This window comes from Ctenocephalides felis, unplaced genomic scaffold, assembly GCF_003426905.1.
Source record: "Ctenocephalides felis isolate EL2017-DRISC unplaced genomic scaffold, ASM342690v1 CF-g0.4_SCAFFOLD_01170, whole genome shotgun sequence".
In the NCBI taxonomy this organism is placed as follows: Eukaryota; Metazoa; Arthropoda; class Insecta; order Siphonaptera; family Pulicidae; genus Ctenocephalides; species Ctenocephalides felis.
The window spans coordinates 58706071-58721856 of NW_020537324.1; the positions used below are offsets into that span (position 1 = coordinate 58706071).

The 15786-nt window shown below is 27.2% G+C and overlaps 2 protein-coding genes across 2 annotated transcripts in view; both read right to left on the reverse strand.

Annotated features, from left to right (window-relative positions):
- Positions 1–15786, reverse strand: part of LOC113366341 (zinc transporter ZIP11-like) — a 356006-nt gene that overhangs the window by 117713 nt on the left and 222507 nt on the right. The gene's annotated exons all lie outside the window — the stretch shown is intronic.
- The window catches only part of LOC113366342 (transcription factor Sox-8-like), a 114423-nt gene continuing 98818 nt past the window's right edge, over positions 182–15786 (reverse strand). The window contains exons 3-5 of the mRNA XM_026607931.1: positions 11094–11356; positions 2733–2984; positions 182–815 (exon numbers count right to left, since the gene is read on the reverse strand). Coding sequence (XP_026463716.1) covers positions 548–815; positions 2733–2984; positions 11094–11356 — 783 coding nt within the window. The 3' untranslated portion in view covers positions 182–547. The remainder of the gene's footprint in view (positions 816–2732; positions 2985–11093; positions 11357–15786) is intronic.

Consider the following 15786-nt stretch of genomic DNA (forward strand, 5'->3'; position numbering starts at 1 on the left):
TCGACCGATTCACTTGAAATGTTCAGAGAGTCTTGTTTATAGACCTATCTATAGCCCGAACTAGGATTATTCCCATATTCCAATTTATACTATTTTTAAAAAAATCGAGAAACTCAAAAAAACAGTAAAAAACACTTTTTTTTCAAACAGTCGCCAATATGTAAAAAAAAAATTTTTTTACTCATCGCTGGTTCGGGCGATTGCGACATCATTGTAGATTAATAATCTTTTTATTTCTTTTATTTCGGATGGCTAGGAGGTGAAATCGTGTCAAGACTGAGGTGCCAATTTTTTGAGACCCCCCACTTCATCAGCTGCCAGTTTCTTCAATTTTCAACTTTTTTTTAAATTTTTGCATCGTATTTCAATAATATTGATAAACAATTGCTTTCTTTTACGACACTTTAAAAATGACCTAAAATTCATCGCTCTACACTAGAATACCCAAGTACCTTTTGGCACTCAAATTTACCTTTTCGCAAGTTTATTGGAAATGCTATTTCCAACTAATTATCGTTGGTTTTATATACCTCTTTTTCCTTAATTTTCAGTATCTAGTGCTGTCCCTATCCGAATATTTGGCAGTGCTATATCTGTCGCTGCCATAGCCGTCCCTCTCGTCCAAGCCACTGTGCTTGCTATAGCCATGGGCACTCGGCGTGTGGCCAATACTCTTCTGCCAATGGTGCGTCCAATAAAGTTCTTCAGGATTAAGGTCTCGCGGACCTCGAGATTCTCGGCACACCACCACACAATAGATAAGGGAGCCTATCAGCGTCAAGAAGCCGAATATGAGGAACACTATGCCCAGTATCCTGAAAAAAGTAAAATGAATATCATAATTTAATTTTATACTATTTAGAATAATTGATTCAATCAAAAAATCGATGTATTATTGCCAGTTTTTTAAAACCTATGTTTAGGGTAAGGAACTCATTTTGTCACATATTTATAAGTTATACTTAATAGAAGCATCTTAATGAATCAATGCAAAGAAATAATGGATAAATGCAATATTCCCAAGATTTTCAAAATGGAAACATCAAGTAGGGTGTAACCCATAATAGCTGTAACTTCATGGGCAGTTTTATCTCCATTCTCAGACTTAGAGTAAATAATTTTGTAAGTGCATTCGTTACCTTTTGATATTATTTTATTGAAATTATTATTTGAATAATTATGTTTGACTTGATGACTGACAAGTATCTACAAAATCGAGTTATCAGTCAATTTCAGACTGAATTCTATCAGTTGTTTAGTAGCAGGTACGACTAAGGCGACTATGCACCTCGTACCGGAAACACATTTTATGAAAAAGAAGGTGAAAATATTCAAATACAAAAAATAATAACGTATAAAAATTGCTAAATATAAGCCAACTAAATAATAATTTTTAAATACCAAAGAATTCGTTTCATTTTAATTCCACTGAATATTGGAAAATTGTTTACTTACAGATACGACTTAAGCAACTTTACCTTAATAACATACATTCATATACATACACGCGCATATATATGTATATATATCTAAATATATATATATATATATATATATATATATATATATATATATATGTATTCATTTAATGTATTTAAAATAAATTATTTTTATCAATTAAATTTATTTATCTATTCTAAATTATTAGTGGCGTTGATTTTCATCGGCTCTACCACTATTATTCACAGTTAAACATTGTAAATAATAATCAGCAATATAGCAATATATGTAATGCATATAGTTAAGGTATGTGGGAGGGCCGGTGAAATTTTCTCCAAAGGTTGCATTCCATTAGTGCTGGAATTCGATACGTATTTAATAATAATCCGGCACATATATAACCTTTTCTTATGTCCCGTTTAGAATGCTTTCTGTTCTAATAATCACTTATTCAAATATGCAATTGCAACACATCCATTTTATAAATATATGATGTAAGAAGGGTTATGAATGTTAGGCCTAGTTATTGCATATTTATTTAGAGCTTGAATGATAAGGAAACTTCTCAATAATATTAAATGATAAAATATTTTGAAGGGCAATTGCCACATTTTTTTTTTATGTTACAGTAACAGATGAACATTTTTTCATGTAAATATTATTTATATGAAATATATTTATTTAAATTCAATAAAACATCAATTAGCTGCAGCTTATTATAAATTGGTAAAAATATCTAAGGTACTATCATCATTGTTGAGATTATTAAGAAAAAACTATACCACTGCTCCATATAAAATACAACAGAATTTCAAATCATACAAAGACATTTGAAAGGATTTAAAATGCTGTTCTACAGAAAAATAGTGCCGCAAACAGTTAAGAAAAAACGTCAATTAAAAATGTTATAAAGTACATTGCGTTTAAAATCTAAGAAAAGAACACGTAACAAAGCTCACCCTGTCTCAAAATATTTAAAGGTATTTATTTGTTTCAGCAACAAAGTAATTAATTGTTAGAAAATAATTTTAATAAATTTATTATCTTATAATATTTTTTATAACCTCACATTGAAGCTAGTTAATAGTATAAAACGCTTGTTAATAGTATTAAAACGCTGGCTAATGCTATTATATTGTGAGCAAATTCCCAAAAGACAAATCATATATTTGCTGACATAGGTATAATTTCTATTAATATATTTTAATATATTTGAAATTATTTTGAAAAAATTGAAGTTGTTTATTACAACCAATTAAAAACCATAGTCTATATTATTCTTTTTTACATACCAGACAAAAAGTGGTTCGAAGAATTGAATTACAATCACGAAACCCAATGTGACAAGTATCAGTCCCAAATTTAGTAGTAGCAAGAGGCAACACATTCCTCTCACGTTTGGGCAGAACGGATTAGGTGCGACCATAGCTTCCGCCTTGACACCCGCGGATCGACGTGTCCTCCGGGTCGACGCAACAGACGGCGCCGCTCCGCTCCGGTAAGAATACACGCTGCGCGCCGGCTGACTATACCTCGACCCACGGCTGCGAAAAAATGAGATAGGTCATTGTTAATTAGGTGATATGTAATAAAAAACACAGAAATATAATAATATTAAAATTGTGATAACATGATTTGATTATTCCTACTCCTGGTAAATTCTCCGCAGACCGTACCTAATAATATCTAATTATAATATGTTCTTTTTTATACACACAAACACACACACACACACATATATATATATATATATATATATATATACCTAAGACTGTTTTTACACGGAGATTGGTTCCAGAAGAAGCCGTGTAAAAAAAAACGTGTAAAAAAAACATTGATCTTATACAAAAATGGGTGATTTGTCCTACTCTCTAAAACCTATTAAAATTAGTGAAAAACAAGAATTTTCAAAAACAAGAATTCATGTTTATTTGAATAATAATTCCCCTAAATTAGTGCTCTTCACATTTGCTTTGACCAGTAAATATTGTTTGTACGCGCTAAAGGGGAATTCACTTAAATCTTTAAGCTAGTGTTCGCAAACTATCGATACTATCGATGGTTTCAGACTTTTTTCTTTCATAAATACTTTTTTGTGATATGAACATACTTCGCAAAAATTAAATTTGACTAAAAAAATTTAAGTACATACAATTTTAAATCGTGCTAAATGAAATAAAATCGTGTAAAAAAATTAAAAATATTCAATTTTCAAACCGTGTTATATCAAAACCGTGTACAAAAAGACCGTGTAAAAACAGACTTAGGTGTATATATATATATATATATATATATATATATTAACAATCTCTACTCATTGTTTTGTATAAACAAATTGCAGAATAAAATTTGTTAAAAGAATCTTAAAACCAGGGAACATTAAAGATTTAAGACTATGGCTTTGTTTAACCTGAAGTTTACTTTAACAAATTGCTATATTATATAAGAGTCTGCAAATATTTACAATATCTTTCTTGACAAATGACAAATATTATATACATAATATTAAACTTTATATATAGGTACAATACAAATGTAACATTATTTTAAACTTAACTTAATAAATAATTGAGTAATCATTAATATACAAAAATAACGGAATTTGAATATACTTTTATATATACAAGGAACTCGAAATAATGATATAATAAATTAATTATGTATTATATATAATTAATATATTATATATACATAATTAATTTAATTTAATCAAATTACCGTATATGTTTAAATATTATATTAAACATTAGTTGGTTTTATTCAATATGATCTTCAAGATACATTTTACAAAATTAACCAAAAAAATATTATTATTTATTTGTTTATTTATTTATTTATTTAAATATATAGCCCACAGATTTCTCCAAGAGGACTCAAAAATACAATTATTTGACATAATGAATAACAATTAAAATATACACAAAATTACAATATATAGTTAGTAACATAAAATGCTAAGATAAAATTTCATATAATGCAGTATGTAACAATAATATTTATAAACAGAAAATAATAAGATATTTGAAAGAAAATAAAAAGATTAACTTGTGCAGATGGAGATTATTTGATTAGGTGATGTGTTGTGAATGTCTATTTCATTATTAATTAAGTTAAAGTTAGAGGACATTCATTATGTCAATTACTTCTTTTAAATTAAACTATTTCATCAACGAAATAATATTAGCATGATTTTATATTGCCATCTCAATTCTACTAATGATTACCAGATTAAAAAACTTGTTTAAAATTATATAATTTATGTTTATAAACTTGTTTTCGAAACATAAATGGAAAATTATTAAACTCAACTTGCAAGTCATTTAGTTAAAGATCGAAATTCCAATTCTAAACAAAACATTGCGGTCATTATAGAGGATGTCTATTTAAATATTAATATATCATTCTGATTTAATAAATTATTATTAGTTAGGAACAGTTTTTGCTCCAATAAAACTCTATTATTTTATTTAATTGCAACTCATTTAACTAAAGATATTTTTAATTAAATAGAAATTGAAGTTGAAATTCCAATCTAACTTAAATATTTTAGACTTTATTTACATAGACCTAAGATAGAGGTCTATTTCTAAATTATATGATAATTTTTTACATTTTTATGTTATTTTTTGTTTTATTATTTTCATGTTATTTTTTGTTGCTGCTATAATTAAGATTAGAAACTCTGAGGTATGGACATATGTACATATATATGGTACATGTGCATGTCTTGTTAAAATGAAAATAGGAAAGTCTTATTAAAATATGAAAAATAAATTTAACACCAGGAACAACGATGCAAGAAACATGATTTTAATAATATTTTAGATATAAATGTAAAAAGTTTTTCGATAGCAAAATCAATAGTTACATTGAATTGTAATCATTATTAAGCCATTATTCGCCCAAATATAAATATAAATATTATGAATATGAATAAATATATATGTATGTGTATATTCAATTTAATTTGACATTTATTCCTTAATTACTTTGTAAAGTATGATAAGTTTTATTTTAAACGTATTTTTAAATTATTCAATGAAAATGACCTTGAAAAATAGAGCCAACTTTGATATTTTCATTAACATATTAATAAAATATTACACAAAAGTAAAATTATTAATAATAGACTTCAGTAGCATAAAATTTTCTAATTATATAAAATGACAAACTTTTCGCCTGAAGATCTATTCAAAAGCTTTTTACATACACCCATATCAATAGTAATGTTTTCTAACTTAATACATTATAGTAAAAATAACTGTATTCATCATAAAATATCACAGTTAATCGACTCGAAGGAGAATTTGTTTCATTCCTGATTAATCACGATAAATGTATTCGTTTTAGCAATTGTAAAAAAAACATTACATGCACATTAACCTCCATTTGCAATTATAGTCGACCCGAGTGTGTAAGAGTTTAACATATTTTACAAAGACAATGCATGCATAACTTATCTTGTAATTGTGGGAAAAACTAATTTCCGTTTTATTGTTATTACGCGTGTCACTACATGCATTAGTGATTTGGTTAACGCAACGATTTTCATTTTGCGACGTCGTAATAGTCTCTCTGGGAGCTATATGAGAAGTCTCTATGGAGAATAGGTAGATAGAAATATATACATGTCTCCAATTATTAAAAAAAATTTAAAGTTAGACGATGTATAAAATAAAATGAAATTGAGAATGGTTAGTACTAAGGTGACTACATTTTTTAAGGTCCAAACCGGGATGGCAATTTTTAGTTATGCTAATCTGAGACGGAGAGAGATTTATGCTAACTAACTTAGATTTGATTTTAAATTAGCAAATGCAATGGAGCAAACTTGCTCCAAGTTAGATTATAGTGTGCCATGATTTTGGCAATATAAAAACAAAAGTATGTATAGAAAATAAATATTCTAAATCGATGTCTAATAAATCATCGTAAATTAGTCAATTATTGAGTTTTAATTAAATATACTTTAGTATTTATGGAATGCGCTTCATGCAAAAAAAAAAACAGTTAAATAAACCTTTTTTTATTCAGTTGGACTTTTACTAAGAACTTTACTATTCGATTATATGTAATAGTCTTTTTTTACTAATGATGTTGAATTATATCTAATATTTTTTTATATATAATATGCTCTTTTCGGTTTTGAGCCATATATGAATATATTTGGACCCACGCTCGTATCGATTTGATTTATAATTATTTTAGTATTTTAAAGTTGAGTAACACATTTTGGTTCTCACATTTGTTTCCTTGGTTTCGCATATCTTTTTTCTTAGTGTATTTTCGTAGTGAAGCCGAGCTTAAAGACCCGCGGATCAAAATGTCTACCACCGATATCTCAGAAACAAGTAAAGTTAAAATTTTTTTGACAACAATATGTGAAAGTAGAGATAATTAGATTCATAACCAGCCATTGATTTTCACGACTTTGCTATCAGGAGATGAACTGTAATGCTTGAAAATCCATAAAGTAAATTCTTCCTTGTTACTTGTTAGTTTTTTTTTATTGTGAGCACTATCGTTTAGTTTACGAAACCTTAATATAATTTTTAAGTATACTTAATTCGTTTGTTTTATAAAATATATTGTTAATTTTAAGTTAGATTCAACAGTTTTTAATATAACCTCTATTAAAGCTTATACCTGGGTGAGGTAAAAAGGACCGACTGAACCTTTACCCTTGCAAAGTTGTAAAATTTGTAGTAATATTTCTGACAAAATACCAGATCAAGACTATTTACAGTGTTCTCTGTAAAAATGCACTTTTGAAATTTATATATTGCACTGGTTGAATAATATAGCTAATATTTTGAAAAATCGCTTTAAAATTAAAATAAAATATTGGACTTGTTTGTCCTCGGCCGTCTCAATTTACCACGTCTATTGGATAAAAAGGACAAAGTTACAGTTTTTTGAAAAAACAGCAAAACTCATTTCTATTACAACACTGAAAAAATAGCTGGTAACTAGTGGTACAGTACTGAAAAAAAACTGCAGAAAAATTATAGCATTCTAGAGTTAAGTTGTTTGTATAATTTGTGGGTTAGCTTCGCATATCTTTTTCTTGGTTTATTTACTGTGTTATCAATATATGGGCTTCTTCAAAAAGCATTTGGAAAACTTTACATTATTCAAAAATTAAAAATCTTCATCTCAATAATATTCTTAGCAATTATTGCTTCATCAAAGTTGAGCAAAAGTAATTAGTTATTAGTTGAGCAAATATTATTTTCTTAAAATTAAAATTCTGTGACAAATATTAATTTAGAAAACGCGAAGTTTCAATAGTGGCCCAAAATTGCAATATCATTAGTTAATTTGGATTATAGAAAATAATAATAAAGACTTAAATATCTTTACAACAAAGAGTGTGCTTTGGAGATTGAATTTTAATATTTTATTCTATTTATGTCTTTCTCTATTTTTTATAAAATTGAATAAATAAGGACTTCTTTTCCCTTTATACACAAACAAACTAAAATATTTAATAAATAAAATAATTAATAAATAAATAAAATAACTAATAAAGTAAATAATTGATAATTTAAAAAATAGAGAATAGTAATTAAACATAATGATAATTTTGCTTGCATGCAAAAATAAAGAAGGTATACAACAGTTTTACATATTGCATTTAAAATCTCACATCGGCCGTTTTTATGAATCTATAAACAAAGTATTTTCTTTTTCATAGTATATACGAAATATCTACATTGACGTAATATATGTAAATAAAGATGTACAAACATACAAAAGTAACTTTCATTTATTACTCCATCGTTACACCTACTAAACGATACATTTTCAGGTGAGAAACATTTTCACACCAGCAAAAAGCAGATTTCATCTTAAATGGAATGAGCGACAATTTTAGCACAACCGGTCTGACCATATTGATCATTACGAAATTAAAACTGAAAGTTTTCGAATAATTTAATTTCGAAGCAATCATGAATAATGAACCCAGAACCGCCTCATTGAATCCTGTTTTACAAATGTAATTCGATTTAACTTGTAACATAAGATATTACAGTTCTGTTTTATCATCGGCGTATTGAGGTTGGGAATTGCTGTAAGGTACTTAAAATTTGCCTTAAGCCTTATCATAAATTATTAGCAAACGTGTATTAGAAAACTATTTTTTCTGCAAATATGTTGCTTTAGGGAGCAAGCCCGTATCGTTAGCAAATTTTCTCACAGTAAAGATAGAATGAAGTCGGTAATTAATGTATTTTATTTTCAAAGTATCGTTCAATAATCATTAGACCTAGCCATCTTTGTCAATATTTACTCAGATATTCAAGCAGAAAGCAATTAAAAATATATTCGTGGATTTCTCAAATATTTTCTAATCTTTATATTAATCTCCCATTGATATGCTGAAATAAATTATTATTTACAAGAATAACCGTCCACTATTTGGAAATAAATTATCGTTATTTCAATTAATAAATTTAAATATCGCATTGTTTTGAAATTTTAAGATTGAGATAGAGAGTGTATATATATATATATATATATATATATATATATATATATATATAACTAAATTGAATTGTTTTCGGCATAACACTGACATTGGTGTCAGTTAGCAAACATTTTTCTATTATTAATCGAATATCAATAAAAAGTATCTTAACATACTGGTTTAATCTGTTGATTTGTTATTTATAATTAAAACCCATAAGTTAATTATTTTTAATTATTATTTAACATTTATGATCGGAGACAGTTAATGCGGGAAATATGGTGAGATTTTGTTGGTTTCTCAAGATTTTTATTTTATTCCATATAAATTCATTAAATAATTGTGTTACAGTTTTAGTTAATACTTATGATGAGGCAATAATATCACAAAATCCATCACAAAAACAAGAAGTTTAAGTATTTAAGAACACAAAATTAACTAAAATATGAGCGTAATAGAAATTTCATATAGTATGATAGTAATAATATTTTGTGTAGGGTTGTAATATTAATAAATTGAAAATTAGAATTAGAGTTTATAGTTTTATTATTGTTTATTAAGTATTTTGAAAAAAAAAATAGTTTCAAAATTTTTGTAATGAAATCCTATAATTTTATAATCTTTTAGTGGAGTGTTTCAGGAAGAATTTTGTTTGGGATAAAGTGTATGTAGTGATTTACTAGTTTACTTTCGTTTTCAAAAACTGACCTTAAGGTTAATTTGAATTATTTGTAATTTATTAAGGTAAGTTATAGTAATGGGCCAAAAATCGAAAATGAAAATTTTTGCATATCTTCACGTTTCAGAAGTTTCTGCACATTTTGGCATACCTCAGAAAAAATTGATGTGTGTGTGTATGTGTGGAGACAATTTTTCGTCCACGATTTCGGTCGTATGTATAAACCAATTTGAAAAATTCGAAAAGCAATCGATTTCTATTGATAGGAAGATTAGTTTTTGGCAAAGGCGGGTCCAGCGGCTTCGGAGATATGGAGCAAAAAGTGCTAAAAATGTCAGTTTTTAAGAGAACGGATCAACCGATTTGAATGATTCAAAAAGTATTCGGTTCGTGGTGGGGAGAAGTGGTGTAGATTTCGGCAAAGCTAAATGTGCAAAAAATTGCAGTTTTTAAGAAAACTAAGCACCCGATTTGAATTATTTAAACAAATTTCTGCTTGTGTTGACGAAACAATTGATTCTGAGAAAATAATTTTTTATATATATTTTTTTTAATTTTCAAAAAAATTTATTTCGAATATCGAAAAATTATTCAGTTTTAATGCTAATTCTAGCTAAAGTTCTATTTAAAAACATTTAAAATTAATCGAATATTTCATTAAGGTTCGAGAAGTTTCAGCAATTTGCCTTGAGGCACGATGCCATGCACCACTAGTTTGTGTTACCTTTGCTTAAAACTGGTGAAGATAGATACAATCTAATTCCATTTACATCTTGTTTCATTTATTTCGAGTACTTTATTTGTACTTTAACAAAGGAATAAAACCATATATCAATTTTTTAGCTTGTTTAGTTTTGTATTTAGGATATTTTTTTTTGTCGAACATTACAACTATGCCTTTGACTATGCTCATTCAATTTACATCAACATAATATAAGAGAACTAAGTCGTTTATATTGATTTTCTTATCATATGTTGAATTTTTGGTTTCCTTAGTATTAACTAATTGTAAGTAATATAGTTTCTTTATAGTAATAACTAAATAATATAGTTTCTGTTTTGGATTCCTTAATTTTAATTTTTCGTTTTTCCGCAAATGCCTCGAAATTCTAGTAATTTTTGATTTAACTGATGTAATTAAAGTCTTGTCTTTGTTTTCCCAATTTACATCCATGTAATTATTTTGAATTTTTTGAAAGTGTTGAATTTTTAGTTTAGTTAGTGAGTCAAATAGTTTTTGTTTTAGATAAATTAATTTAAATTTTCCATTTTCTGCAAATTATAAAATCCTGTACATGGAATTTTATTATTTAATTTAGCTGATGCAAATATTGCTAGTGGTGTAATATGTCGACTGGCAAGTATTTAAATTGAGATGGAAACATGTGGGAAAAATAATTTAGATAATCATATGTAATAATTTCTACAATCATTTTCGAATATTAAATATGCTTTCGAATAAAAGATACTAAATACAAATCCAAATAATCCCTCACAACAAACCTGATCTCCGAAGGTGCTTTGTAGGCCGCACTAGTAACATATATATCGGATCCATTATCGCCGAAGCTGAGTTGGCTAGGAGCCCTGGGTGGCGGTCTCGACGGTGGTCCACCGCTGGGCGTGAGAGCTGTGTGCGAACCGTGCCGGTGCACTGAGGGCACCGACAGCGCTTGCTGACTCGAGTGGTGATGGTGGTTCAGGTGCTGGTGGGATGACGATCGAGGCTTTCGTGGGTTCGGAGATAAACTTCGTTCGTTTGAGATCTGAAAGGTGAATTATTGATTTATAATAAATATTACATTACATTAAATACAAATATTACATTAAATGATAGCTTGATAGATCTTAATATGATCGAAGTTGGTGATAATGAATTATTATATTAACACTTTCCGCTCGCGAATTTCGAGATTTGTATGAATTTTGCCGCCGAAAAAGCGGCCTCCGAGTCGAAAGGTTAACTTATTAACATCTCGTAGGGTAAATTATTGTAATCGTACAAAAACCGAAATTGAAAATTTTTGCATTTTTTTACGTTTTGAAGGTTTCTGAACATTTTGGCATACCTTAGAAAAAATGGATGTGTGTGTATGTATGTATGGATACAAATTTTCGCCCACGTTTTCGGACGCACGGATCAACCGATTTGAGTGGTTCAAAAAACCTTATTCCTATTAATATGGAGATGTTTTTGTTTTAGGGCAAAGGCAATTCCAGCCTTTTTGGAAATACGGAGTAAAGAGTGCAGAAAAAGATAATCAAGTTTCTGAGAATACGAACCAAGTAATGGTGGGGCAAATTGGTGATTAGTTTTTGGCAAAGGCAGGCCCAGCCGTTTCGGAGACTAAATGTGCAAAAAATAGCAGTTTTCAAGAAGACTAAGAATCCAATTTGAAGAATACAAAAAACTTTCTGCTTGTGTTGAAAAAACGATTGCTTTTGGTTTTTTTTTCAAATAAATAATTTTAACTTTGCAATTCAGTTTATATAATTCTTATAAATTTTAGACAATGTCCTTCATTTTAAATCAGATCGATTAAGTTTTGTTTATTTACATTTCCGTAAACATATATAAACGTCGTTGTCCAATTCATAAACTTTTATATTTTGTCTATAAAATAAAAATAATGAAAGCTACAGTATTTATAATAATCTGTTTGAAAACATTTAATATTCCTCGAATATTTTATTACGGTACGGAAAGTTCCAGCAATTTGCCTTATGGCACGATGCCATACACCACTAGTATATTACATTATATTATATTGTATTGTATTATATTATATTGTAAATTAAAACATGAAAAAATGTTCAATGTATTATAGCTTCTAATTTACTAATCAAACATGATAACACTGTCTATACCTAAAATGTATTTATAAAAAAATAAGTATCTTTAACATCTGACAATTTATAATATAAACTAAGCGTTAGTGGCATTTTGCTGTAATCTTAGTTGCGAAAACTTCTCGATATGTGTAAACAATCATCTTAACCAACGACAATTGAGATATAGTAACTCAAATGTATGATTATCGGAATTTGAAATTTGGACTCAGCTCAACATTCTAAATTTAGATGAATTTTTATAATTAAACCACTTTTCAATGCCCTGGATATTTTAGAATGATCGCTATGACCACGACCTTATCATCATATAAAGTTTCATCAAGAACAAAAAATGTTTCCAATAATCATTTACGAAGAAACGGCCAACAGATATCTTTCAAACAGTTTTGAATTTTAAAAATTTGAATATTTGGCTAAAACTCGGACAAAAATTTTAGGCTTTTTTACTAATTCTAAAGATATGTCTTTGCCGCAAATTATTTTTGTCAAGTTTGCTTAAATTGATTTTGAATTTTCAAATCGGTGCAGCTCTTTTTGCTTAAATAAATTTTGAATTTTGAAATTGGTGCAGCTCTTTTTGATACTTTGAGAAAAAGTCTAGATTTGTCGAGAGAACATAAGAGCAAATCGGACTTTCTTAAACAAACTTAAACTTTAGGAAGTTACTTACATAATAAAATGTTTGTAATGAATCAAATTTAAGCATTGTTATAAATTATTTATAAGTTATAAACATTTTCAATTTTTTTCTAATTTATTATTAAACTTTCATTTTATTCGGACCAAAATTTTAAAAATAAATACATATTTATACATACATATTATAGCAAATTCTTTATATAACTGCATTTGCAATATATTTATATACCATACTGTATCATTATTTAAATAAAAGTAAAAACTATTCTGATTCTATAAATATAAATATTTACAATCACAAAATATTATTGAAATATTCGAAAATATTTACAATCTGATAGAGTACAGTAATTTAAACGTAATAAAATTGAATAGGTATTAGAAAATAATTGTGCTAATTTGCATAACTTATTAACATGTTTCAATAGCAAATTAGCATGTCCGCTTTTATACTTTCGGTAGCAATAACCAAGTTTCATATTTTTTAAGAAATAAATCATTTGAATGTATTGACCTTCATTTTATGATGGATTTCAAAGTGAAGAAGTGTTAATAAATTATTTTATCAATTTAATTTACACAATCTATTATAAATAAGCAATAAAGTTCCAAGAAAATCGGCTATGGTAGGTATATGTAAAATTAACTGTAAACATAATAGACAGTATACCTGATGCAAACCAATTAAAATTGATTTGTGTATTACACACTGCTTGTGATTCATCTTATAAAAATTTATAAGATTCTCTTCAGAATTATACATGTGTAAAATAGAAGTTTGTATTTTTAGTAAAATTTAATATGATTTATTACCTAGATCGTTTTTCAATTGTTGATTATGAATTTTTGCTTTAATAGCAATATGATTATTATTTTATTAATTATATTACACAAAAATTAAAAAAATGGATTAAATTTTTATCTAATTATCTCATACATTGATACAATTCTCAATTTACACATATAAGGAGAGTATGTACAAACCGACATGTAAAGACTCAGGTGCTCGAACAAAAACAAGAACAAGTAGAACAGAATAGCCATAAGTTTAGCGCTTGCAAAATCACAAATTATCTGAATTACAGGTCTTCAAATTTATTACTGCAGTGTAAATAGATCACAAATGCTGCAGGAGATAGGAACAGCTATACAAAACCAGTACTGGCATAGGAAAAGGTATTTGTAGGCCAAACCGCATTGCACCTTGTCTATTACAGAATCTTCTATCGATGGAAATTTCTCTAGAATGTTAAAACCTAGAACTACTGTCGAGCACCTTCCAAGAACATAGTTACTTAACTTCTTATAGGAATTTATAAACTTTGTGGGATAATGATAGACAACAATTATTTATTATAACTCATATTAACTATAATTGACCACAGATTATCCAGTGTGCGTAAACGAATAGAATGCTTGTTCAATCAGTGGAAGAAAGGCAATTTAAAAACTTTATAACAGGAAATTTCATTAAATTGTTTTTACAATTACATATCGTAATTGAGTAGGTATTGTGCCGAAAGAAGTAATTGCATATGATAAAAAAAACAAAATTTCATAACTTCCTACTTGCCTTAAGTGTCTGTGAAAAATTATGACAAATGGCGTTGATTATGAGTTGCAAACATTTTTGAGGAGTAGAAGATAATGAATGAACCACTCAAATGGTTAACGTTTTTTATATAAATATTATTAACAAGCCATTTAAATTATAAACACTTGAACAATTTTTAAAAATTTTATACCTAAACGTAAAAAAATAATTTATAATTTTATTTTATGTACAAATCAATTATATTTGATTGTAATAATCATAATAATAATCAATAATTCTGTTCACGTGTTTGGCGACCTCGAGATAATTAATATCGATGAAATACCTATGTGATCTTATACGTTATAAATCTTAGTTTTATAGTAATTTTATTACAAAATAATTGCTATTAAAAGCTACGCAAGTTGCTCCTTGCGTGGAATAGTGTCTATGTTGAAATATTGCATTGATTTCATTGGGCAAATGTTTTACAATATTAGTTATAAAAGATGATTTTTTTAAAATACAGAAGCATCATTGATATTAAGCTTCTTGATTCCCAAAAATCTAATTGTTTAATTAAAACGAGAAATTTTGAAGATAGCAGACAAACCGCAAATTATGAATATCTCAAAACACAATTTTAAAAATTATTGGGAATAATATTTTAGATCAGATGTCAAATTTTTGCAACCGTGAATTCAATCACAATATTACTATTTTGAAAAATGAGTAATAAAATTTGAACTGTCCTGACTACCGAATTTGAATAAACCAATGAAAAAATAAAATTAAAAAAAGGCTACTTTGTTGCAAAAGACATTATGTTACAATGTAAAACTTTATTATTTTATTTGTTCAAACCATAACTCACAAATGTTCGAAATTAGCATATTGAATGTAGATACATATATCTAATAAATTTATCAAAATTGATAGAAGTAGATGGATTTGAAAGTAGTGATATTATATTCCATAATCAGTAATGGCACATTAACATATTGTTATGCATTAATCCATATATGCAAGTATATATATATATATATTTATATATATATATATATATCCCAGAAAATTTAAAACTATGATTGCGGACCAAATTTATACTTTAAAACACAATATGATACCATGGATTATTAAAATCTTACAATTTAACAATAAGATAAACTA